The sequence below is a fragment of the Tenrec ecaudatus genome, chromosome 18 (assembly GCF_050624435.1).
Source record: "Tenrec ecaudatus isolate mTenEca1 chromosome 18, mTenEca1.hap1, whole genome shotgun sequence".
Lineage (NCBI taxonomy): Eukaryota > Metazoa > Chordata > Mammalia > Afrosoricida > Tenrecidae > Tenrec > Tenrec ecaudatus.
The window spans coordinates 40112213-40139125 of NC_134547.1; the positions used below are offsets into that span (position 1 = coordinate 40112213).

The 26913-nt window shown below is 42.4% G+C and overlaps 1 protein-coding gene and 1 pseudogene across 1 annotated transcript in view; one reads left to right on the forward strand and one right to left on the reverse strand.

The window, feature by feature from the left end:
- The window catches only part of BRD7 (bromodomain containing 7), a 49859-nt gene extending 33095 nt beyond the window's left edge, over positions 1-16764 (reverse strand). Inside the window, exons 1-4 of the mRNA XM_075536387.1 lie at positions 16496-16764; positions 15850-16058; positions 5216-5345; positions 4374-4431 (exon numbers count right to left, since the gene is read on the reverse strand). Coding sequence (XP_075392502.1) covers positions 4374-4431; positions 5216-5345; positions 15850-16058; positions 16496-16544 — 446 coding nt within the window. The 5' untranslated portion in view covers positions 16545-16764. The remainder of the gene's footprint in view (positions 1-4373; positions 4432-5215; positions 5346-15849; positions 16059-16495) is intronic.
- Positions 16765-21820: 5056 nt separating this feature from the next.
- Positions 21821-22111, forward strand: LOC142432396 (dynein light chain roadblock-type 1 pseudogene; annotated as a pseudogene).
- The last annotated feature ends 4802 nt before the right edge of the window (positions 22112-26913 follow it).

A 26913-nucleotide genomic window follows, 5' to 3' on the forward strand; every position in this document is an offset into this window, starting at 1 on the left:
AACAATCCATTCTCCACTGCAGTCTGTATGTTAGCAAAGCTGTCCACAACCCTGTCCATGGCCAAAGGGGACTGACCAGGGAATTAATCCAAAGTCGAGTTTCCTTTCACCTTTAACTAAAAATGCAACAGCTTTAAATTGGGTCCAACGGGAAAGCAAACGATAACATATTATATTGTGACCTAATGCCATCTGCCAAAATCAGCTTTTCACTGCAACAGGGCTGTTGGCCTCCCTCAACATGATCAGAGGGGAGTCACGGGAAGCTAAATCCACGAGTGGGCCATGCAAATGGATTCTGGGCTTTCACTGTCATCTTCACAATTTAAGCTCTGATGCCATTCTCTCCTTTAGATTTGGATATTATTTACAATTCTTGGATCAAACAGTCTGGTGTGCTTCTTCCATGTGGATTTAGTTGACACTTAGCCATCACTTAGACGGCTGCTTGTTTGAAAACAAGCCTTTAAGACCCCAGACATTATCCTGATAGTCGGTCACCATTTAGTTTCTTCACCACACACATCTTCAGTGATCTCATCATGAGTTCGAGCATCAAGCAGAGCTATGTCATAAGAACTAATTACATTGGGGCTAGAATGATGTGCAAGCCCCAAATTCATCATGCATCTATGGTTTATATGTCTCTGGTTCACCTTGGAGACATCACTGTCATTTTATGATAGAGAACATTATCAATCATTCCCCCTGGGACATCACTTCCACCTTCATCAAGTCAATGCTGACTTATGGCAACACTATAGGGGTGTACAGTCCAATTAAAAAATTTTTCCCCAGTGATATATCAGTTTTCAGCACACAATTCTTTCACTTCATTGGTTATATTTCTACCTAGCTACAATTTAGAGAAGCTATTTGTTATTTGCTTAATTTCCTTTTTAGACGGTGTTCACTGCTAGTACATAGAAACTTAACACATTTTTATATGAATTTTATAACTTATAATTTTACTGAATTCATTTATTAGTTCTAAAAGCTTTCTTGTGGATTCTTTGGGGTAACTGAGGCCTAAAGAGAATTGGCTGGTGGCTGAGAGATGTTGCTATGGACTAATGACTGTATATACTTAATGTTTTCTGAACTAGGTTTTGGGTAACCTCCTAATTTCTCTAATGAACTCTCTTACTCATGATTATCCGTGAGTACTGTGTGGTCATTGCTACAGACAATCAAACCCAGTGGAGAAGTAGAGTGCTGTGGGAGGAACAGTTGATGGTACTGCAAGTTAAAGAAGGATAAAGGGTAGAGCTATGTCTGATTGTTGCCTCATAGCAACAGGCCATGGGCTGGTGTAGCCAGAGGAGGGCAGATGTGGCCTCTGCACATTTTTACTTATCTACTCACTATGTTTTAAATATGTAACCCTAATGGCATGGAGGTTTACTCACTGGCTGCCAATTGTAAGGAGATGAAGCTTTCTGCTTCCATGAAACCATCGAGAATCATGGTCCGCTCTAGTTGACACACATTTTAGAAGACACAGTGTAATCCATGATAGCGTCTAAATTTCTCTATATTCAGTACCCATTCAGCTTTGTAATGAATAATTATTAAGCTCTTTCTTTTTTTGTGTGATAGTAGCTGTTACCCCCAAAATTAGGTCCATGCCCTGGAGCTGATTATTCTAATTAATAACTGCTAAGGGAACAGGAAAACTATCCAGAGACTAATCAGTGGAGCAGGCAACAGAAACAAGGTGTTTAATGGGTGCTTGAATTACCCTGATTTCCAAGTGATCTTTATACGAATGACTTTCAACAGTACTCATGATATATTGTATGATAGTGGGCTGTCATTCTTAGATACCTAAAAGGCTCCCTAAAGTAAGTACTTCAACCATTAAAACTTCACTTCCATCAATTTGATTCCAATAGTGACCCTGTAAGACAGAGTAGAGCTGCCTCTGGATTTCCTCAGCTGTAAATATAGATTTAGAGGCTTTCATGGATCACATCAGCAGTTCTCAACCAGTGGGACGCGACCCCTTTAGGGGTTGAACGACCCTTTCACAGGAGATGCCTAAGACCATCGGAAAAAACATATTTCCGATGGTCTTAGGAACCAAGACACCACTTCTCTATCCATCTCCAGATGGGTCCACCCACATACGACTACGTACTCAGTATGAAGACTGCTACCCATGCTACACCATGCTTCAAGATAAAATTTAATTTATTTGTAATTAGAAATATTTCATAACATATACTTATTGTTTCTGTGATTATTCACTATGCTTTAATTATGTTCAATTTGCAACAATGAAAATACATCCTGAATATCAGATATCTACATTATGATTCTTAACAGTAGAAAATTTAGTTATGAGGTAGCAACGAGAATAATTTTTTGGTTGGGGGTCACCACAACATGAGGACCTGTATTAAAGGGTTGCGGCATGAGGAAGACCCACTGGATTACACTCTGTCTTCTACGAATGTGTGTCAACTTGGGTGGACCATGATTCTTGATGGTTTCATAGTTACCGTCATGATGCAACCACTGTTGTCGTTTGATGTGCTCAATCATCGACAATGAGATGAAGGTGGGATAAAATACCCTTACTCGGGTCGTAGATCCTATGCAATGGGATGTGTGTGGCCTGCATCACTTTTTACCTTAAAAGAGGAAAAAGGAGATAAACAAACAACAAGCACGAACCTGACTACCATGAAGAAAGAAGAGCTGGGAACAGAAAATGTATTTATTTGGTCCCAATGCTGAGACACTCCTGGACCTAGGGAGACCAGTGCCAAGACACTGCCAATCTCTATGAAACACTAGGCCTGACGAGACTGAGCGGGGACAAGAGCTTTCCTCTAGAGCCAGCAAAGAGAGCAAGTCTTCTCCTGGTGCTGCTGGCAGTCTGAATTTGTCGTCTAGTCGCCTAAACTGAGCATAAATTCTGTTTGTTAAAGCCAAACATTCTTTTAAACACTTTACTGACATATATGTCACATACCATAACATTTAACCATTCGATTATATTGAAATCTGTACAATCACTATAATCAATTTCAGAATATTTTCTTCTCATATTTATTGTTAGTTCCCTCATTTTCTTCCACTCCTCTTGCAATGTTTGCAGGCAATTAGCAATCCATTGACTGTATCTACAGATTTATCTATTGTAGAATTTTATATATAGAAAATCACACAAAAAAACCAAGAAAGGAAAAACGACAACTAGACAAAACAGTAAACCTTGATCAAAAGGAAAGTAGAAAATATTAAAAAACCAAAACTACTTTAGAATGGGTCAAAAGAGAGAAAAATGGCTCAAGTATTACACATATTAACCTAACTACATCTGCCATTAACGATTCTACGATGCTTTCTGTCTGACGGTAGGCTAGCCATGTCCCTTTATTAGGTTCTGAGGGATTTATCAGAGGCTTAATCCATGTGGGGCCTTGAATATGGATTTGAACTTCCACTGTCATCCACAGTCTTCTGCAAACTGAGTGTTCACAGTTTAAACTGATATCATTTCCTTCTTCAGGCTTGGATTTTATTATTTACCATCTCTGGATCACACAGCCTGGTGCACTTCTTCCAAACAGACTTAGTTCATGTCCAAAGCCATCATTTTTGTTAAGTGTGATGTGGCATAGCTGTACTTACTAGATAACAAAAATAGAGGCTGTGTATATTTAAAAAATTATTTACAATCCACTCTCAAAGTCACGGTTAGAAGACACGACTTAGAACTCTGTCATTTTAAAATATACTATAAATGTCTTTGAAATTCTGAGTAATGGGGGTATAACAATATTTTAATATTGAGTTAGGTTTAACCTAGACATTGAGATTTTTAGAATAAATGTCTACATTTAAAAGAAGACCCAAATCTAATTCATGGTATATTTTACAGCTAGGCTTAATAATTGCTGAACACTGCACAAATATACATAAAATATTTGCATGTACAAGGAGGCTCAAAAATTTTGTGAAAATATTCTATGATCTTTCACTTTGTTTCATAAACTTTTTAAGTCATATTAGCAAAACTGTAATGATCATTGTGTTGTTTCTGCTTTAAAGAGATAACAATAGGAATTACTTCAGATGAAATATTTAAAAGTATTATGTAGCAGTCTTCAATTTGCCAGTTAAAACACTCCAAATGAGAACATCTAAGTCAACCTTTTGGAGTACTTTTCCTGACAAAATATTTACCATCCAATTTAAAATCTAGTATATTCGAATCAAGGCCAGAGCTGTGGCTTTAAGTAGTCCAAATAAAGAAGGAAAAAAGAGAGAGCGAGAGCGAGCGAGCGAGAGAGAGAAGTGGTGTGGTGAACCCTATACTTTGTGCTATTTCCATATTATGAAAATGTTGGAAGAACATTTACCTTTGCAACTGTCTCATCAGTTGATTCAAAGCTTCTTGAAGGGGTGTCTGTTCTACTTCTAGAGCAAAGAAGAAAGAAAATGGGCATTTTTGAAAGGAAGATTCTAGAGCACTTATCTTATTTTTTCCCACATGATTTTTCTCACACACATTTTAAACATCTTGTACAGAAATTCCACTTATGTTGAAGTTTAAGGATACCAATTTAAAACACAAGCTAATTTGCTTTTGTTTTGAATTGATATTTCTTATGCAGTGATAAAGACAGCTAAGAAAACAGAAAAAAATAAACATAAAAATTTCTATGCTTTAAGGGACCCTGGTAACACAGTGAGTTAGCTATGCACTGGGCTGGTAATCAAATCCACAGCCAGTCCACAGAATATAAGGCAGTCTACGCCCATAAATGAAGTTATAGCCCGAGAAACCCAAAGGGACTTCTAATTTTCCCTGTAGGGTTGATATTAATCAAGTTGGCATTAGCTGTTTTTTTTGGGGGGGAGGGTAAGGAGATGGGGTGTGGGTAATACTTTAATTTAGAAGCTAAGAGCCCTGGTGCTGTAGTGGATTATGAATGCTAAGTGCAAGGTCAGTTGATCGAACTCCCAGCCCTTCTGAGAGAAAAAGATGAAGCTTTCCATTCCCATAAAGATTTGCAACCTCAGAAACCAAAAAAGGCAGTTGCATTCTGCCCTATAGGGTTGCTCTGAGTCAGAACTGACTTGATAGCAGTGAGGGTGATTTTAAAATTTAGAAAGTGAAAGCCTAGTCCCTTTCTTTGACTATGAACCTTAAAACATGTTCAGTTTCCTCAATCAGGAAAGTTAATGCAGCTAATCCCACCTTCTTGCTTAGCTAAAGAACTTGTGAGAGGCTTCTCAGGAGGCAGGTCTAGTCTTATAGGCGCCTGACACTGGAAATCATTTCCTCCCTCATTCTCCACACGGTCTCGATCGCGTTTCCTTTTATCCTCCTAAGTGGAAAAAAAGATAATTTAGAAACTGTTCAGAATTAAGATCTATACATCTATAAACTTTAATTACAGAGGAAAATACAGAGCGTTCTTGGAAATAGATTCTTAATAATAAAATCTTACGTGTTTTTACTGACATCTGCTGGAATAGAAGAGAATAAAGTGTTAAGGGGAGGAGGGGGAGAGTATTCCAATCCGCCAGAAATAACTTGTTAGAAAAATAACCAATGTACATAAAAAAATCCTGTTTTCATAAGGATGACATTAAAAATTAATGAAAAATGGCTGATGCTCGTATATATGGTTAATTATAATGGACAAATAATCTTTACATTATACCTATGTATAAAAAAAGGAACTCCAAAGGCAAATATACAAAGCAAACTTAGATTTCAGTAGAAGTAGAGAACTTTTATGACATAAGAGTAGAATTATCTTTAAGCAAGGTACAAAGTATAAATCATGAAGAAAAAACTTGCTAAATTTGATACTAAAATTATTAAGTATTCACACCTAACATGTTAACTCAAAAAACCCAATAAACTAAAGCCAATAAAACACAAAGCTAAAGACTAGCTACAGACTGTGTGATAAAGTAGATGAAACCTAATAACTCTGAGCATCCGAAATCATATATAAAGACACCCCCCCCTAAATAGGTAAAGGCTATCACAGATAAGAAAACCCTGAAATGTTCAGAAATATGAGAAGTTACTCAAATCCCCCAGAACTTGGAAATTATAAATTAAAAAACTAAAAAGACATACCACACCTAACTGGCAAAAATCCAGATTTCTACAAATATCAAGTTTTGATAAAAATGTCAAAAAATGGGACTCTCAGACTTCGTAGATGAATGAGAAATTGGTGTAATCAATAGCAGAGTAACTCGCCACTATGTTCACCTGGGGAACTTGCACCAGAGGGTATACATAACATGGCTTAAGATTTTAACAAACAGCATCGAAAGGGTTGTAATCCTTTCTCTTTATTTAATGTGTATGACACACAAACGACCTGAGACAATGGACTACAGGAAGGACTGGAGGAAAGTCATTAACAATAAGCAGATGGCACAACGTCTAGTTCCCACGCAGTAGCTGAATGAGACTGCAAACAGGGCAGGCGTAACACGTACAGAAGAGAAGGTTCAGTTTCAGTTGCCACTCCCCTGGCCCTACGAATGGGCCATCCCAGGAACAGGAACAGACAGAGTTCCTGGGATCCTCATGACGAAGAGTCACCAGGAGAGCACATCCTCCTCTGAAATGGCAGCTGCCGTGCCAAACCAAAAGAGGCCAATGCAAGGAAGCCATGAGACCTAAGAGATCACTGCCAAAAGACTGAGACTGAACTAGCGCAACCTGGCTTTCTTGTTGAGATCAGAGGCCAGGGTATCATATGGTTAATCAGAGACACGCATCTTGGCTGTTGGCTGAAGAAAAGCATAGCATGGACCAATGATTGTATCCCTACAATTTACTACTCCTGATTTGTTTACCTTTTAACTTCTCTAAAAATTCCACAATGCTAAGTTTTGCTGTAAGTTCTGTGTGGTTATTGCAACTAATTATCAAATCCAGTAAAAAAGTCATGAGAGAAACAGTTCCTATAAGAATACGGTAAAAGAATGATATGGTAACTATTTTAGAGTTTATGGCCCATCAGTTCTGTCACAACGATTACCTTTTGCTGATTCAGTATAAAAACAGCTACACATATTAGGGTTAAATTTGCTGATGTAGTATTAAAGCAGCCATGTCTATTAGGGAAATAAAGATACTGGTCAGGTTGCCAACCTTAGTCTAGAATAAAACTCCTATCCAAACTAACTGCCATGGAGTGATGCCAACTCATAGCGACCCTACAGGACAGGGTAGAACTGCCTTCGTGGGTTTTCGAGACTATAACTCCTTATGGAAGAAAGGCTTTTCTTTCTCCCTTAGAACCACGGGTGGTACTGAAGAGCTGACCTTGTGGTTAGCAGTAACCCCTGTGCCACCAGGGTATCCCAGTCTAGAACTGTGTTTCTTAAAGTGGGTGGTATCCATGGGATATTTCTATGGGAGCTGCAGAGGCAGAAAACTATACTTTATCCTGGCTTATGGGATAAAGTGTATGGCTAACATTTTTAATTGCCAGAGGTGCCGAGTAATTTTTTTCCTAAAAAAAGTACCGTCGGCCAAATAAATTTGGGAACCTCTGATTTACACTAGGGCTTCTTACATTCTCTCCATGTGTGACCTGCTTTTGCCTGAGGGATTTGCACCGCAGCCAATTGCTGCTAGAAGCTCCTTGGCTCCATGATGTGTTTGATTCTGAATTACTTTTTGAATATTGATTATTCAGAAATGCTTTACTGCTGCCGATATCTCCTAGTCTTATAATTGCTAGGTGTGATATAACTGGCTATTTCCAAAATAAAATCTCCTCTCAAAGATATACCTCCCCTTTAATGTTTTTGATTTCAAGTGTGTGCAAAGCCTTAAAAGTAGAGAGATCTTTGGTTAAGTATATACACTCCAAAATAATGATTAGTATGCTTTTAAAACTATACATTATATAAGGCAGCTTCATATATTCCTCTATGCCAGAAATGTTAGAAAAATAATACTATTCACGAATATTTTATACATGAGGGGCTTCAAAAAGTTTGTGGAAAATAAAATTGAAAGATAATAAAACTTTCTCATGAACTTTTAGGAGCCCCGTAGCACACTGATAGATAACCTTTATATATGCAAGAATAACCTGCAGGAGCAGAAAATGTCCAAGTAATTGTGAACGGTTGGAGCCATAGCAAGTTATGTATTGGGTTGTTAACCACCAGGTCAGTAGTTCAAAACTACCAGGTGCTCTAAGGGAGAAAGATGAGGCTTTCTACTCTCAAATAACATTACGGTCCAGGAAAAACACCTTCAAGCTGGGATTAACTCAAAGGCAATAAATAAACTTGAGTTTTACTATGAATAGCAAAAGCCATGTAGAAAAATCATTATGGGTAAAAAGAAACAAACTCACCCCCAAAAAGCTCCAATTACTGTATGCATCAGCCTTGAACTGTGCCAAAAGTATTACTTTTAAAACTTTTATTTTATTGCTGTTGTGAATATACACACCAACTCAATAGTTTCTAGATGTACATTTAAATGATACGGATTACATTCTGTGAGTTGCACAATGATTCTCACCATCCTTTTCTCAGTTGTTCCTCCCTAATTATTATAAATTCACTGCCCTATAAAGGTTTCTACTTTATTTTTGAAATTTCTTTTGTCAATTTGGTTTTATATAGTTCTTTAAAAAGAGCAGTTTTACGTTCCTTCCACCAGTCGAGCTAAGCTATTTGGTTTTAAGATGACTTAGGTTTTATTCTTTGCTCAAGACAATTGGCTCAGGAATAAATTGCAATTTTTTATGATGTCTAAGTGATTTCTTCTTTTGTGTAAGAAGGCCCTGACCACAGTAGTTAAACATGTCCAGGAGAAGATCAACAGCGTTTGTTCCTGTAGAGTAGCAGTACTGAATGTCCAGCAGGGCATTAGGAGTACACATAACATGCACTGACTTCAAACAGACCGTAACATAGAGACAACTAAAGTGCATTGGTTTAATTACTTCTTAAACATTTGAATGAAAATTACTGGCAAGAAATTTGTATGCAATTCTTATATAATTATATATAATATAGAATTCGTATATAATTAAATAATTCTTATATTTTTTGCATGTACTTCTTATTATATAGTTTGTCCTTTAAAGAAAAAGATTCAGCTTTATTTTTTCAAGTTAAACATTCCCACAACTAATAAATAAAATTGTGCATTAAAATGCTTATACCATTGAATCTAGTGATATGTACAAGAGGACAATGAAGTAAAACTTATGGTGCAACAGGTACAATTCTGTGTAGGCTACTTGGTGGATAAAATGATAATCTATAATAATTAGACAAGTAGTTATATACTTTTAAATAAAACAGCTAAAGTACATATCTCTACCATGATTACTCCAAAACTACACATACATCTGAGTTGTAGTCAATTAATATGGCCCTTCTAGCCATAATTTCTCATGTGATGCTATTCTGGACTTTATACACCATGACTATCTCATCTTGGAGAGCATTCTCTACTATACGAATGGACAAGATTAAGGTAGGATTAAGACCTGACTTTCACAGAGTAAGGAACCCTGGTAGCATAGTGGTTATGAGATGGGTTGTGATCAAAACCACCTGCTCAGTGGGAGAAAGATGGGGCTTTCTACTCCTGTAAAAAGAGTTACAGTCTCAGAAACTCACAGGGGCAGTTCTACCCCGTCCTATACGGTTGTTACGAGTCAGAGTTGACTCAATGGCAGTGAGTTTGATCTGGTGTAGCAGAGGGTAGTGCCTTGGTTAGTCATTATGAGGTGGGCTACTAACGACAAGATCAGTAGTTTGAAATTCCCACGCACTCGGAGGGAGAAAGAATAAGGTTTCTATACCTGTGAAGAGGTATTGTCTCCAAAACCTACAAGAGCAGTTCCACTCTGTCCTACAGGGTTGCTACTAGGCAGGATCGATTCATGCTGTGAATTTTTAATTAGAGGGCGAATCAAGCTGCACCCTTTGTTTTTTTGGGTGCCTCTAAACACTTTATTAGAGGGTGTGACTTCAGATACCATCCTTTGCTTTCTTTGGAGGGCTATGCCTCCATCAAAGCCTCCTCAGTGCACAAGAGTCACATAGAGAAATTGCATTACCATTGGAAAAGCCGACCCAAGACCTCTTCCTGAAGGAGCAGAGGCTGAGGAAATCAACGGCATCAGACTGTAGCATGGAGACGCAGAGGAACAGTGCCAAGACTCTCTCTCCCCTTCTGGCCCAAGTCTATGGAACTGTGGAACGCAGTGACAGGTAGATTGGCTTCCTGGCCCATGGAGGCAAAGGTTGAGAGATCTCGTGGCCAAGAGACTAAGGACTGAAGAGACCTGGCTGCTAGCTAAGGAGAGGTGCTGCTGTGGACCAATGACTGTGTCCTTACTGTTTGCTGCTCCTGACTGTGTTAATTTTTCTAAGAAACTCTCTTAATCATGAGCATTCTGATTCACTTGTTGCCACTGCAGAGTTCTGGAAGACATCATAGAAGTAGATTGCTCCGGAAAGAATGGTTGGTGTCAAAATAGCTAAGGAAGGATGGCATACAGGCATGACGGACCCCTGATCATGGCAATAAGAAAGCCATGAGGTCAGTTCTGTCCACCCCACTGTCATTTACCAAAACATTTACAAATAATTGTTACTTATTAAGCACATATTACACAGAAGGTTCTGTGCTACATCCTTCAGCTCACTTCTTACCATAACTGTATGAGATTTTGTATTAAAATCTCTATTTCCTAAATAAGACCAAGTAACTTTTCTACGGTTACACAGTTCCAGAATAAGAACTCAAATCCTGCTCTTGGGGAATCTTTAAGAGATGTTCAAATGGGCACCAAAGCTCCACTCTTTTCAAAGTATATAGATAAATAAAGTTAAGAGTCCAACTTCTAGTTCCTAGGCCCCTGAGATTACTTGGAGATGGTGGGAATCATAGACGACTTTGCCTAGAAAGCAGCATTTGAACTGGGCTTTACAAATAAAAATACAATTATCATATATTCAAATATACACATATTCAAACGAGCATGGGGCCAACTATATTCTCTGAAGAAAACATCCTGATTACAATTGTATAGTAAAAGTACTCTCTTCACCTTGTATAATTATATTTTGTTGTATAGAATCAGACTATGAAGACTATAAATATTGTAATTATGAACAACTTAAGGCATTTTCAGAGGTTATCTGACAACCTAATTTCCACTTATGTGCTGACTTTAGAAGTTAACCCCTGAGTAAAATGTCATGTCACAGCAGACTGGAGGTCAGAAAGTTTGCATAGCAAGTCCAAGATTGAGAACCATAGATAGCAGAGGTTAAGTGTGAGGCTGTGTAAAAAACAAAAAAAGTGTGTCATAAAGTCGATTCTGACTCAAAGTGATTGCTATGGAGCAGCGCCGAAATGCCCCTAAGAGACTATGAGGCTGTAAATCTTTCTGGGAGCAGAAGGTCTCATCTTAAGGGGTGACTGACCTTGTAGTTAGCAGCCAGCACCATCAGGGCTTCTTAGAATTAAACAGTCATAATTGAAACTGATTACACGGCAACATCCATTGACACAGATGATGGCAGGAACAAAGTAAAGAAAAGTCAATAAAGTATGAGAGAGAACAATAAACGTAGGAGAGTGGAAGCAGATGGAGGCGTTTGCAGAACAATGACCCTTCTGCCTAAAGAGAGCATCTGTGGAGATACCTGTTCAAATCCCAGTTCCCTGGAAAAGCTCAGAACACGAGTGCATGTTCTAGAACTAGACAGGCTTTAGGCTCAGAGATCACTCAAAAGGGAGAAAAAAGCTAAAATAAGATAGAGCAGCTGTTCTCAACCAGTGGGTCACCACCCCTTTGGGGGTCAAATGATCCTTTTACAGGGGTCGCCAATTTTGAACAGTATAAAAATTAGTTATGAAGTAGCAATGAAAATAATTATATGGTTGGGGCCTCACCACAACATGAGGAACTATATTAAAGGGCCGCAGCATTAGGAAGGTTGAGAACCACTGAAAGTGGAAAAGATGAGGAAAAATTTACTCAGCAGTCCTCTGGCACTAAAAACTTTTGTACAATAGTCCTTAATCCAGGAAAATGTATAGCTATCTGCTTTGGCAAGGTCTCCCCACTGTTTCATTGCTCCCCGCAACCCTCCTCAGGAAAACAGTATCACCCACTTTGGGCAACACGGCATTCAGTCTTTATGGCAGAAGTCTCGTGCATCTTTCTCGAGCAGAGCAGCTGATCTGCAGTTCCAGTCCACTATGCGACCCGCTCTGCGACCAGGGCTCAGGCTCACAGCAGCCAGGCTTTAGCTGATGCTGCAGAGCATTATTTTCACCTCCCCTTGCACAGTTGTAGGAGGTAAGAAGTCACCCCCATATCAAATGCCATTCTTTTTTTTTTTAAAGACTACAAAGGATCCAAAAAACTAAAGAATGCTTGCAATCTATAAAAGAGATTAAGCTAATAAACTGAATTTGGGGGAAATACAAGGGAAAATAGAAATCAACAAAACAAAAAGAAAAAAACCTTCAATTAATATCCTCAGAAATAAGACATTGCATTTAAAATAAGAATGGCACTATTAGATTAAAAATGAGGTCTGAAATAAAATTCAACAGAAGAGTGAAAAGCTAAAATTCCAGAACTATTCTTGAAGAGAAGAGTTCTGGTTGCTCGGTGGGTTCTGAGTTGAGTTGATAACCCAGGTCAACAGTTTGAAAGCAGCAGCGCTCCAAGGGAGCATGATGAGGTTTTCTATGCCCACAAAGATGTATGGTCTTAGAAACCCATTGGGCCAGTTCTACCCTGCCCTACACGGCTGCTTTGCGTCAGAATTGACGGCATGGCAGTGAATTTGAGTTTCTCTGAAGACAGAACACACAAAAACGGGAAATTAGTCTATGAATCAACAGCTAAATGGCACCAGAGAGAAGGGAGAAAACAGAGGGGAGAAGATTATCGCAGGTAATTATGAAGTACACACAGGTAATTAAGAAGTACACATCTCAAAACTGAAGGCATGCGTTAAGAGCACTGGATTTTAAAAATGAAAGTAACGGTTGCATACAAATGACTGAGAATAAGAACAATACTTCTCAACAGCAAAACTGAAAGCCAAAACACAGTAGAGCAATTCCTTCAGAATTCTTGGAGTAAAGTTTTTAATACACATTCCATTAAAAATCAAGATATCAGTCTGATAAAAATGATAAACCAAAACTCACTGTCAGTGAAGTGATTCTGACTCAGAGCAACCTTGTAGGTCAGGGGTAGAATTGCCTCTGATTTTCTGAAACTCCTCTGCCCCCTCTTTTCAGTTTATTGCATGAAAGAGCTACACTAGTCCAAGTTAAAAGTGGACTTTAAATGGTTACATACAAGCTGTGAGGTTTTAAAGTTGTGACAAAGGACAGAGGGAATTTTCCTACTCATGTCAAGAAAATCCTCACTTAAGCTTCTGTAAGCCATAACCATTAAAAAAATAAAAACAAACAACCCTATGAACCTTCAGGTGGTCATCGTTAGCCAGTCCAATCTCAACAAGGAGCTGGCCTATGTCCTTGCGCTGGTACCCTGTGGCTGAATCACTTCTCCATATCCCGGATGCTCACAGTACCACCGCAGCCACATTTCTTCTTAAATGCCTTCATTAATTTCTGTTTATCGTAATCATCAGCGATCCCTTGGACAGTAATAAGGGTCTTCCTAGCATTTCTCTGTTGAATTCGTATATGGATATGATCCTCAGTCCCAGCAGGAAGCAGGTCTTCACCCTTACTTGTATCGGCAGTCAAAAGAGTGGAAGTTCTGGATAGTGGACATACAATTCCTTTTCCTCAGTGGAAACAGCCTGCGGAAGGGTGTGCTGGGAGGTGAGGGGAGTGGTGGTTGTCAAAGCATGAGAAGCCAGGAGGCTCGGGCCTTGGCTCTGTCTGGGGCTGGGGTGAGACTAACTCCCTACAGGAGGTGGAAAGCCTCTTCTTTCTCCTGAGGAGTGGCAGGTGGCTTTCATTGCTGACCTTGTGATCAGCAGCCACCACCAGGCCTCCTATCAGGCAGACAATGGGGTAGAATTAAGATTTCCAAACAAGAACGAATTTACAAAAACCTACCTCTGATGTATGCTTTCTTAGGACGTTTCTAGAGTTTGGACTCCACGAGAACAAATAAATTTAAAAATAGAAAAGCCAAGAAATCCAAGGAGTAGGCAGAGAAAAATTACAGAGTAGGGCCAGAGAGCCCTACTGGTCTCGTGAGAAGAGAGGACAGAGGCTACAAGATAATGTCTTTAAAGAAAAAAAAGGAGGCGAGATGGTTTACGAAGAGAAGAATTCAGCTGGATTTCATGTCAGTTTGTGAACAGATGGTTACCACATGAATGAAAGCATTTACTTTACCTCATTGGCCGTGATCGGATCTGCATTTATTTACTGCATTTGTCACCACAGTGAATAATAAAAAACAAACTGCATATTGACTTAACCAACTACAGTGTGAAAATGAAGGATGGGAAATTACAGGTGTGGAGTAGTAGTTTGTGGTTATATGTCAGGCTGCCAGCCACACGGTCAGTGGTTCAAACCCACAAATCACTCTGAGAGAAACATGAGCTGTCTGCTCTCAAAAATATTCAGTCTTGGAAACTCAATGGAGCAATTCTACATTGTCTTCTAGGATTCCAAGATGGCAGTGGGTTAGTTAGCAGTGCTAAGAATGCTCATTTAAATTCCATCCTCTATAACATGCCAGTAGATGCATAAAACTAATAAAGCACAAAAACCCTACACTCTTACATTTAGAAAAAGAGGTTAAGTATCAGAAGGAAAAACTAGAAGGCTTGCAGTTTGAACTCCGGGGTGGTACAGGAGGCAGCTTTTACAGTCTTCTATAACGTAAGAGGATGTTTGTTAATTACAATGCATAAAATTAACAACAAACTGGATAATACTGGACAGATAGACTGTATGAAAACAGGCGCGAAGAATGTATTTTTCATTTTGCTTAGCTACGATTGAGATTTTTTTAAAAGCCCACATGCATCTATAGCTTTCATAATTTAGTCAAGAAAGAGAAACACCTGTTGTTAGTCTAGCCTAATGCAAAATGCATGGGAAGAAAGGAAGAACCTTCAGAAACTTTCAAATAAGTAAACTTCAATGCCAAAGAAAAACCCCTTGAGATGTGGTGACTTAAAAATGAAATTTAACCACATGGAATTCATTTCTGTTGTATATGTAAGCATAAGAAAAATTATAAGACTAATTATGGAAAATCAATCTTCAAGATAAAATAATTGGCTTAATGGGCACGCAAACACCTAGGCTTACATCTGTAGTATGTATATAATCATTCCTTAGAAGGAAAGTTTTGCTTTTTCTCCTCCAGTTTGCAAAGCGAGTATTTGTTTCTACTCAACACAAGTGGATCAGAAAATGCTGTTACTGGCATTCAATTTTCAAAGGTTTCTGATAAAATGTTTTCTTCCAAGGCGAAAACTTTATTTTACAAAGTGAAAAGTTTTCACCATACCTTTTACTATTTACTTCAGAACAAAACCTGAACCCCCGGAGAGCCCACTGCTTTTTGAAATGGATGTTTTTGAAAAGCTTGGCTTTCCTGAGCACCTCTTGAAAAATCAAGCTTTAGCCACTTGAACTCACCTGGTGCGTGAGTACAACTATCAACGAGTGCAATAAAAATAGAGGTGTCCTAACACGAGCCCCGTTTCTAGTCGGCGCTGCCATGCCTCAAAAACAAGCGTCTCCCTGGACACAAAGGAAAAGATAGCGCGGGAGGATGGACTACCGAGAAAAAGGGGGCCCTCGGCAAAGCGGAGAGCAATCAAACAACCTGTATTTACCTTTACTCGCCTCCGTTTTCTCCCTTTCTCCTCCCCAGGAAGCGGCTTCTCTCCTTTCTTGCGCTTTTTCCGCTTTCTGTCCTTGTGTTTGTCATGGTCGTTCCTGTCTTCGAAGAGGCTGGAGTCGTGCCCTGAGCTGCCCGTGGAGAGCTCGGTGACTTCGTTGCCTCCCACTTTGAGGACCAACTTCAAGGGCTTCTCCACATAGTCTTAAACAAAAGGAGTGAGCCTCGATTAAAGGAGGGACTCGCCGGTCCGTAACGACGCGCGGGGGGACGGGGAGCGGAGAGAGGGGGGACTGCCGCTTGGGGCCCGCAGGAGACACTCTCGACTCTCGAAGACGCACCTGTTGAATGACCCACCTTGGTCAAGTGCCCGGCGGCGCAGCCATCCGCCAACGACCGCGGGCTTTCCCGCCCGCCCCACACCTCTCAGCAGGCTCCACCTGGCGCCAGGTGAGTCCGGGTTCCAATCCCGCCCGGGGGTGCGCGGCCTCTGGCTCGCCGCGCCCCATTCGCAGACCCACCGGGTCCCCCGGGCCGCGGCCGCGGCTCCGTCCCCTCGGGCTCGAGAGTCCAGTCGAGAGAAGGAAATCTCCAGGGCACGTCCCGGGCTCGCAAGCTCGCCGGCCCCGTCCTCTCCTTACCTTCGTAGAGGTGTTTGTCGGACTTGTGCTTTTTGTGCTTCTTGCCCATGTCCGACCGGGCCCCGGTGCCCGCCCCCCGCGCCAGGCCCAGGCCGTGCGGCGCCGCTTCCGGTCCGGGCCAGGCGAGCGGAGGGCGGGAGCGGAGCCCGCGAGGCCCTGCGCCGCGAGGCAGGGAGGCGGCGCGCGCCCGGCGGCGCGAGACCACTAGGGAGAAGGCCGTGCGCAAGACCTGGCCGGAGCTCGGGAGCCGCAGCCTGTGGGACAGCGGCCGGGGCTGAGGCAATAGAGAGGGCCCGCCGCGCGCGCGCAGGGGGCAGCCACCTTCGCGTGGCGGCCCCTGGAGGCCGGAGGTGGCCCTGCAGCCTGCGGGGCTGGGCGGAGTCGGAGCCGGGGGCGGAGCCGGAGCCGGGGGGCGGAGCCTGGGGCGGAGTCCAGACAAGGGCAGCGCAGGGTGAGAGACCGCCTCTCTCAGGGGGATTTCTTGCTTTCAGTCGGAGTTCAATGGTCATCTCGGTTTCAAGGTCTTATTGTTGGCAAGTGACAGAAACACAAATTGGATCATTCACATATCCAGGAAGGGCAGGAATAAGGCTTGCCCGAGAGGATGGGAAGCAGGGGTTGATGCTGTTGAAATTCACTTTTGGTCTTTGTTTTGTGTCTCTGAACATTGGGTTCCACTGTGACATTTTTATTCTTAATGTGGCTGGTAACATATTCATCCAGAAAAATCCCACGGAAGGACTCTGATTTTGCTAAGAACCCATGTTTTGTGGTCAAGATAACAATCGATCCAGCTTGGATGCCAAGCCTGCCCATGACCAAATGGAGTGGAGCCTGGGATTTGCAGCCCCTCGCATCCCCCATGGCTGGCTAGAAGCGATGAGGTTGCTCTAATGGCAGGATTTGCTTTTGCATGGAGATTAAATTAAGGTTTCAAACAAGTTTGTTTCTGTATCATTCTCATCTGAGAATTTGTATGCTCACCCCAGATATACTGAATCAGAATCCTTATTTTTAACAAGCTCCCCAGATCTATCTATCTATCTATCTATCTATCTATCTATCTATCTATCTATCTATCTATCTATCTATCTATCTACCTACCTACCTACCTACCTACCTACCTACCTACCTATCACCTGAGGATCTTGGAAAACTGAAGATTCTGATTCTGATACAGTATATCTGGGATGGGAAGGTAAATTCCCAGTAAAGATTTGAACAAGTTCAAAGCCCTCGATTAAATATTTCTATTACTTCCCTATGGAGCCCTGGTAGAATAGTGGTTCCACGTTGACCTGCAATCCTCAAGGTTAGCGGTTCTAAACCACCAGTCTCTCCTTATGAGAAAGGCAAGGCTTTCTACTCCTTAAAGAGTTATAGTCCTAGAAACCCACAGGGGCAGTTCTACTCTGCCCTAAAGGCTCACTATGAGATGATATCGACTACATGGAAATGTGTTTGGTTTATTACCTCCCTGTAACAAGCCTCTATGGCAAATGTGGGGCAGTGTGTGGGGCAAAAGGGGCGGGGGTTGAGAAAGGGAGGCCCCTGTTGCTCTGAAATCAAGCCACCAACAATTCTAAGTACAGGACAAAATTTAGTTTCAGCTTTCAGCCATCGATTGAAATTCTTTTTGCTTTTAGGAACACCATTCTGCCAAATCTCTTTCTGAATCTAACCTCCACGGTGAGATGCCTCCATTCAGTTCGAACCTGTGCACTTACTGATCTGTTTCCCATCAACCTATGGGAAGCACAAGAGGGCAGAATCTTGGTCTCATTCTGACTATGCATTTCCATCCTTCAATGCCAACTACTCTCCAGATGCCTCTAACAGCTCTTTCTCGTTCTGTGACAATCTGTGGTGGAGAAAATGGACCCAGTTAGCTAATTTCAACAAACGGAGGCAGCCCTGGAAGCACTCACTAGTCTATGCAAAGAAATTTGGGAGACAGGTACCAGACCAACTGACTAGAGGAGATTTGTATTTGTGCACATTCCAAAGAAAGGTGACCAGTAGAATGTGAAAATCATCAAACAACTTAATTACTATCACATGCAAGTACAATTTTGCTGAAGATAATTTAAAAATGGCTATAGCAATACATCAACAAGGAGCTGCCAGAAATTCAAGCTAGTTCAAAAGTGGACTTAGACTGCGAGATATCATTGCTGATGTCAGATGGATATTACCTGAAAGCAGAGAATATGAAAAGGATGCAAAGACATTTGAGTGTATGGATCATAACAAACTCTGGATAACATTGTGAAGAATGTGAATTCCAGAATATTTGTGTTCCTGTGAAACCTGTACACACACCAAGAGGTCATTGATTGAATAGAACAAAGGGAAATTGTGTGGTTTAAAATCAGGAAAGATGTGTGTCAGGGTTGTATCCCCTCACCATACTGAATTCAGTCTAAATTCTGAGCAAATTATCCAAGAAGCTGGACCATATGAAGAATATTGCACCAGGACTGGGAAAAAGACTCATGAACAACTTTCAACATCCAGATATCACCACCTTGTTTTCTGAAAGGGAAGAGGCCTTGAAGCACTTGCTGATAAAGAGCAAAGACTACTGCCTTTTGAAGATGAAGTGAAATGGCAAAACATGTCAGCCACCACAGCAGCTGGACTTGCTGATGACCACTAAAATGGGCCAGAATGACTTCTCTTTTAGAGAAGGCTGGGTGGGTTGACTCGTCTCACCAGATTCCTAGAACATGCTCCTAAAGCTCTGGGGAAGAATAATGGACATAACACCTACTGAGCAGCTGCTCTACACCAATTTCCATGTCTGTACGTTGTGCCTGGTGTCTTTCTTGCCACGCCCAAAAGAAGAGCAATTACTTCCATCGTGCAGAGCAGCGGTTCAATAAAGTGGTGACATACCCTCATCCTAAGCCCTTATCAGGTCCCACTGCCTTGGCTGAGTGCCAATCATAAGAGTATCAGGAAAAGTCAGGAATCGCCTATTTACATGGCTTATTGGAGGGCATGAGGATTAGTATCCAAGCCTCTCAATTCCCAGACCAGGAACTCCATAGACCTGGAGTCCAGCAGCTGAGCTCAACTCTTAGCTTTCCAGTTATTAGATCTATGACCAGGAACACACCGCTGCACCCATCTGAACGTCAGCCTCCTCATCTGTTAAAAAGGGCCAGGCGCCAGCACCCACTGCTGTAAGGGTAGAGCCGTTGTAAGAATGTAAGCAGATAATGTGATCAAAGCACTGAGTATAATATCCGATACAGAGACATAGCTGCTGTTGTTAGCTGTCGTCCAGGTGGCTCGGACCCATGGTGACCATCCCTATAGCAGAATGGTATGCTGCCTACTCCTGAGCACTCTTCATTATATTTGATACATTTGAGTTGTGTGATTGAATTGAGTTTGATATATATATTTTTTTGGTGTGTGTGATTCTTTAAAAAAAAAACAAACAAAACACAATTAAAATAACGTCACTTCCCTGCTCAGGACTGTGAGATGAAACAGAAACAGAAACAAAGCCAAATCGTGACTTTTGCTTCCAGGTCCCTGATCTGACCCCCACTCTCTCTCTAGTCCCCCTCCTCGCTGGGCCTCTCACTTGCCTCCTCATATTCCTCTAACACAGCAAGGCTGCTTCTGCCTCAGAACTTCTTTGCTCTGCCTGTGCTTAGAACAGTTCTCTGCACATCCTACTGTGGGCCATGCCCTCAAACCATCCTGGATTCCAGTGTGAGCCCCTCAGAGATGCTCCTCAAGTAGATGCCATCACCCCCATCAGCTTCCATATCTGTTCCATTTCATGTGTTCATCAAGTCTTCCAGCTGGATCTTGGTTCTCTTAGGGCAGGGCTGGGTCTAACCCACTCACTGCTGGGTCCTCTGTGCTTGGCACAGAGCTGGGCGCAATGCAAAACCTCAACACATCCTTGTTGAAGGAGTGAATGACTAGTTATTACTTTTCTGTGATGAGTTTTTCTCTCCTTCTTCCTCCTCCAAAGGTTTTTATTGTCTGATTTTGGCCAGGAAGTGACTGTGGCCTCCGGGACGGAGGATGGAAGAGGTACTTCAGACGGCTGGCCACTAGAGGGTGTGTTATTCCTAGGAAATTGCTCTGCCTTGCTCAACTTGGAGAGAGTTGTTCTCTAGGCCCAGCTGGCCTCTGCACAGGTGCTGGCTGTCTAAGAACCTCAGGCTGGGGCAGGCCGTGGCAGCCAGCAAGTTCGGCTTTGGTGCACCTGTGAATAAGGCAAAGCTGATATCTTGACCACCTGAACCTGGGTTAGAATATGACCTCCTTCGCAATGAATGTACAAGGATGCTTTACACAATTGATGTATGTATGGATTGTGATGAGTTGTATGTGCCCCTCATAAAACATTAAAAAAAAAGAATATGACCTCCCTCACTTGAAAACTAAAACAAAGCAAATAAACAAACAACCCCCCACCCCACCCCGAGGGACTATCCAGTTGATTCTAACTCATTGAAGAACTGTGTGTCCATAGAATTTCAATGGCTTATTTAAAACAACTTTTTTTCTTTTTTAAGCATCAGAGTGCCATGCTTTTTTTTTTTTTTTGAGCAGTCGCCAGGAGAAATAGTACCACCGATATTCTAGATAGCAGTCACATGTGATACCTCTTCACATCACCCAGGGACTCATTCATTGGTCGGGTATGGGAACCCAATTCAGGGCCCCCGTTCTAGGAGAGCAATTGAGACCTTTTTCCTGAATATGCACCACAGTGGAGAGAAGAAAGAGACCAGCATGAGATAGATACCGTGATCAGGCCAAATGAAATCCCTAAATCACAGGGATGTCTAAGCTCCTCATCTCTGCTTATGTGGTAGAGGCAGGACCAGAAACTTCCAAGACTGGGAATCTTTGGAATAATTTCTTCTGTTCTTGTCTGAGCCTCTGGGGGAGTAATTGCTTCTAGCAGTGATTATGATCCTTCTAGCTATAGCTGAGACAGTGTGCAGTTTGAATCCATTGTCTGTTTTATAGGCGAAAAACAAAACTCTCTGTTTCTGTCAATATTTACAGCCTGGGAAGCACTGGGGCTTTACTGTGTCCAACAGGGTTGCTCTGAGTTGGAATTGACTTGATGACAGAATTTGTGATTTTAAACCTGACAAAATGATTGGATGGGATGATGCCAATAAGATGCATGGCACCCTTATAAGAGATTGGTTAGCAACAGAAACATGGGTGAAGGGAGACATCGGACAGTGTAAGACATGAAAAAATAATAATAATTTATAAATTATCAAGGGTGGAGCCTGGCCGAGTGCTGGCGACGTGGAGCTGCAGGATGGCTTCGAGATGGCAGAGGAGGAAGAAACCCTGAAGTGACTGCAGAGCCAGAAGGGTGTGCAGGGGATCATCGTGGTGAACACTGAAGGCATTCCCATCAAAAGCACCATGGACAATCCCACCACCGCACAGTACGCCAACCTCACGCACAACTTCATCTAGAAGGCCAGGAGCACTGTGCGAGAAATCGACCCCCAGAATGACCTCACCTTCCTTTGAATTCATTCCAAGAAAAATGAAATTATGGTCGCACCTGATAAAGACTATTTCCTGATTGTGATTCAGAATTCAACCGAATAAACTGCTTGGCTCCTTATGTTAGTCCTTAACTTAATCCCCCTGCCTCCAAGTGTTAATCATGCCAATTCTCTACAAATATAATTGTACACTTGAACCAATCCAGTGACCAAGGGAGAGCTGCTGCCTCACCCACCCCACCTGTGAAAGGAACTCTCTGCCCCACCAGTGGCCGCCGCGGTTCTGCGCCTTCTACCTTCAGAGACCCCTCCTATGGCAAGAGCTGTGAGGAGCCCCCACCTGCTTCCTCCTGACCTTCAGTTCACCTGTCGCCCTGGGAAAAGTCTGTTTATCTTTACCTAAAAATAGCCTAAATTGTTTCTTAAAAAAATTATCAAGGGTTTGTGAGGAGGTGGGGAGGGAGGGAAAAATGAGGAGCTGATACCAAGGGCTCAAGTAGAAAGCCAATGTTTTGAGAATGATGATGGCAACAAATGTACAAATGTGCTTGACACCTTGGATGGATGGATGGATGGATGGATGGATGGATGGATGGATGGATGGATGGATGGGTGGATTGATGGATCGTGAGAAGAGTTGTACGCGTCCCCAATAAAAGGATTTTAAAAAGAATCAAACAAATAAGAGATTGGTCAGCCTTGACATTGTGTTAGGCATAAAAGGCACCAGTCCCAGCAGTGGGAGGATGAGAACTGCCATCAGGAAGAACCGCCAGGAGTGGGGGGCGTGTCTTTTAGACTTGGCTCCCTACACTGAGAACCTTCTAGACCCGGGAGTCAGAAAATTGTAACTTAGTGATGACCGGAAGCAGCAAGAAGTGCTGCAAAGGCCAGTTCCCGGGAAAAGGCAGCAGCTGCACCACCGGAGACCAGTGCAACGGTCCCGCAGGCTTCCGGGTGAGGACATTGGGCAAACGGACGAGTGGAGCCAAGGGAGTGTTGCATGTTAGGGAAGGCGGCACACTGGGGGAGTGGGTGCCTTTCATGATAGCATTAAAGAAGGTAGTAACACCTGCCAGAGGGAGAAGGGGTGAAGGGGGCACAGTTGAAAGTGGAGGTCAAGTTCAAGAGTGAGGGCCTGGTAGTAGCAGCCGAGAATAAATTGCCCTTATCAAAGATGCACAACCGTTTACCTTCCAGTTGTTCCTGATCCTGAATTGTACTCAGACTTCTATCCCAAGCCCCCTAATTGTAAGTATGGTCTGTGAGTTGGGTGTTACCATTGCATTGAATTATCAACCATCAGAGATGTAGTGGGGGGCCTCGGAGGGATGACTGCAATCAGAACTGCTGAAGAGGCTGAAGGTAGGCCTGACCTGTACCTTATAGGAATCCGCTTTGGGCTGATAGTGATCTTGATTTGCATTTTTCCTCCTGAAGTGAAGTGAGGAAATCCGATGCCTGAGTCCTTTAATTGCATCTCTGTTTTTCTCCTGAACAACAGAAGGAACTAGCTGTGCTCATTCACGTGCGTTTTCATAGCTGTCAGACAAAGAGGGGTGAATGGACTCTGTGTACCGTGACGGCCCTTCTGAACATAACCAAACCAAACTAAATCCAGCGCACGGAATCAATTCCGACTAATGACAGCACCATGAATTCCAAAGTAAATCCCATACAGTTTTAAGTGGTGGCTATTTTATGGAAAGAGATTGCCAGACCTTTATTCTGTGGTGCTATTGTGTAGTTTCGAACTACCAATCTTTCAGTTAATAGTTAAGCATGAGCCATTAGTGCTTCCAGGGACTAAAATGACATAGAGAAGGTGGAAAGGGATTACGTCGTCTGGTTGCACTGAAATGAGCTCTGCCCCTTAGCCCTGGGGGAAGAGGAGGAGTGGCATTTACTGAGCGGGTCCCCCAGCCACTGTAACAAGTGGCCCTGTTTGGCATTCTGGGTGCCAGCCTGTTAGTGCTCGTGGGTGAGGTCCCAATGGGGCTCGGCTGGCTAACTTTTTGGTGATCCAGTGGCCTTAGAGGATTCCATATGACTTGCTGTTGACACCCCAGCTTCTTGATTGCTCGCTCTTATTAGCAGAGCCGTCACAACTGCTTCTGAGTGCCCAGAATGGAGGCAACTGATGGCGACCCTCTGGGTGGGAACGCTGGGCTGCCCTGGCTATCCTGTCCTCAGGGATGCCTGCTGGGGTTTAGGTGACCAGCCCCCACAATCGAATGGGTTCAATGGGCAGTTGTGTCATTAAGGGGTAAAATTGAAAAGATATCAGACAAGATAAGGCATGTAAGGGACTGCCATGACTTCAGGAGCCAGGTCCACGCAGTGAGAGAGAACATATTTCCAGTCAAGGCTTGAATACACTCAGGGGTGTGTGCAAACCCCTCTAATTACAGGTTATCCATATATGGAACAAAGTTGGCTGTAGCCTAACCCTACAGGTCCCTGAGTACATTGGAGGGGTCACCTAACACCAGTGCAGAGGGCAGGTAAGGGGAGTGACTGTCTTCAGAGCCTAGAGAGCACATGCCTGCCTTTATAGTCAATGCTGCCACTAGAAGGCGATCAGCCAGGCGCTTGTAAGCGGTAACCTTAAGGTAGCACTAACCTTAAGGAGGATATAGTGGTGAACAACATTAATTATGAGTGTGTCATTTGGACTCATCTCCAACTTGCAAGGGTGAAGGTCTCCCTTGACAATAAAGGATTCATTCATATACATTCTCTTCCCATTCTGCGCTTACCACACTGGAGACCCGGGATTGAGACCATGGTGTTAATTGCATCAAACCTCAAAAGTCATTTGGATTCAGATGCAGGTCATGGTAAAAACAAGCCTGGATCCCACAGTCAAATAAGAATAAGACAATACACCTTCCTTCCTTCTTTCCTCTTCCCTCTCTCTTTACCGTCCTTTCTTTTCTCCAATATTTTTTTAGTATCTACTCTGTGTCAGACCCTAGAAACACAAATGAAATCAATTAAATGGGGTCTTACTATTACAAAATTTACTGTCTCATAAAGGAGACTCATTAAACATGCTATTGCACAATTATTGACTACATTTGTACTGTTAGGAAGGTCAGTAGTAGGGTCCTGCTACAGCAGTGCTCTAACGCAGCCTGGGGGTTCAGGCAAGGTCTTCTGAGAAATCTGAACTTCACCTGGAAGATGAGTCTTAGGTTGGGTGGTTCTAGAAGTGGATCTGGAACATGGATTTCTTGGACAGCAGTCAGGGAGTGAGAGCAGCAGACCTGGGCAGCCATAGCCAGGCAAGGATGAGGACGCAGTGTCAGCCTAATTCTGCACAGGAGATGTAGGGAGCATGTGGCCCACAGAAGAGGAGCCTTGTTTCTCATAGCACTGTGTTGAGCCAAAAGTTTAACCAGTGGCCTCCCCACTGGGGTGACCCCAGTGTGTTCCAGTGTAATTTTCCCAAGAAGATGGCAGCTCTAGGTTCTTTTCAGCCAAAACTCAAAAGATGCTGGGGGTGGGGTACCCCAGTTAGAAAAAGAGACCCATGTATGGCATCAAGTACTCCATCTAAACAGGCAAAGGGAGTAGCATGCACATAGAGCGGGGAGAAAGTTTGGTACATTCAAGGCAGGGAAGAAGGCCAATTTGGGCCAAGAAAGATGAAGTAGCAATGCCTGAAGGTGAGGCTGGGCGGAGGGCACCACTGGCCTGGGAAGAGTCTTATGAGGCAGAACAGATGTTATAGTATTTGGAGACCTCAGAACATCAGGAAAGTGGGCATCTGGCCAGATTTGTATTTGAAAAAGCACTCTGGGAAATAATTGGAAGGGGTTTAAGTCAGCAGTCCCAAAGTGGTGCAAGTCCCAAGGTGGTGCAAGCAGTATACACTTAACTACAAACATAAAGTTTGTGGCTTAATCCACCCAGCAGCACTGCAAAAGAATGATCTACCAATCTGCTTTTATACAGATTTTAACAAAGAAAACCCTATGGAGAAGTTCTGTTGTGAAACGTAGTCTTCATGAATGAGAAGCAACTTAACAAAGAGATTTGGATTTGTTTTGCTTTGTCATTTCGGATACAAAGCAGGGGGATCAGCTAGCTGGTATAGACCTTTAGGGGGCATATGGAGCTGGCTTGGACTAGTGTTGAGATGGAGGGGTAGGACAAGGGGATAGTTCAGGGGGGTAGGAGGTTTAGGAGGAAGAATTCAGGAAGGCTTAGGGATACTCCTGAACAACTCATAAGAAGATGTCAAGTAGGATATTGGATGCAGGTTTGAGGGCCCTTCTGAGAAAAGGGAAAAGGTTACATCTAAAATAAGATTTTGGACTTAAGGCAAATTAAATTCTTAAGACTCAGGAACTCTCTCCAAAGGTCATGAGCCTTTTGGCCTGCTTGAGAGGGGACGAGAACTACAGAAGAATTTGCACTATTGTAAAAATAGCTCTGTTGATAATCTCAAACTTCAGCATGTTGTAACAAAATTGGTGAAATGTAGAAAATCTAAGATGTGCCTGAGCATTCAATTATGTGGGTGATGCTGTGTTTACATATAAAAAAAGAACTGCTAGAGTTTTCTAATACATATATACAGAAACCTGGAGAATGAAGGAATGATTCCTAAGAATGTTAGATCAGACTGAATTTGTTGACATGGGTCCACTAAGCATAGATTCTTTATAGAGTGTTTTAGCTCAAGAGGGTAGAGGAGGATTTAATAGTTTAGTTGGTTGATTTTCAAGGTGCTTATAGGAAGTCAAGTTGAAGTAGAGACCTATCTGGGTATACTGGAGAAGGTATCCAAAGACTTAGGGAAATTGATTGATCAGGACAGATTGTAGAGCCACACAACAACAACACTGATGAACAAGTGTGTGAAGGGAGTCTCAGAAACTTTGAAGGCTGCTATGA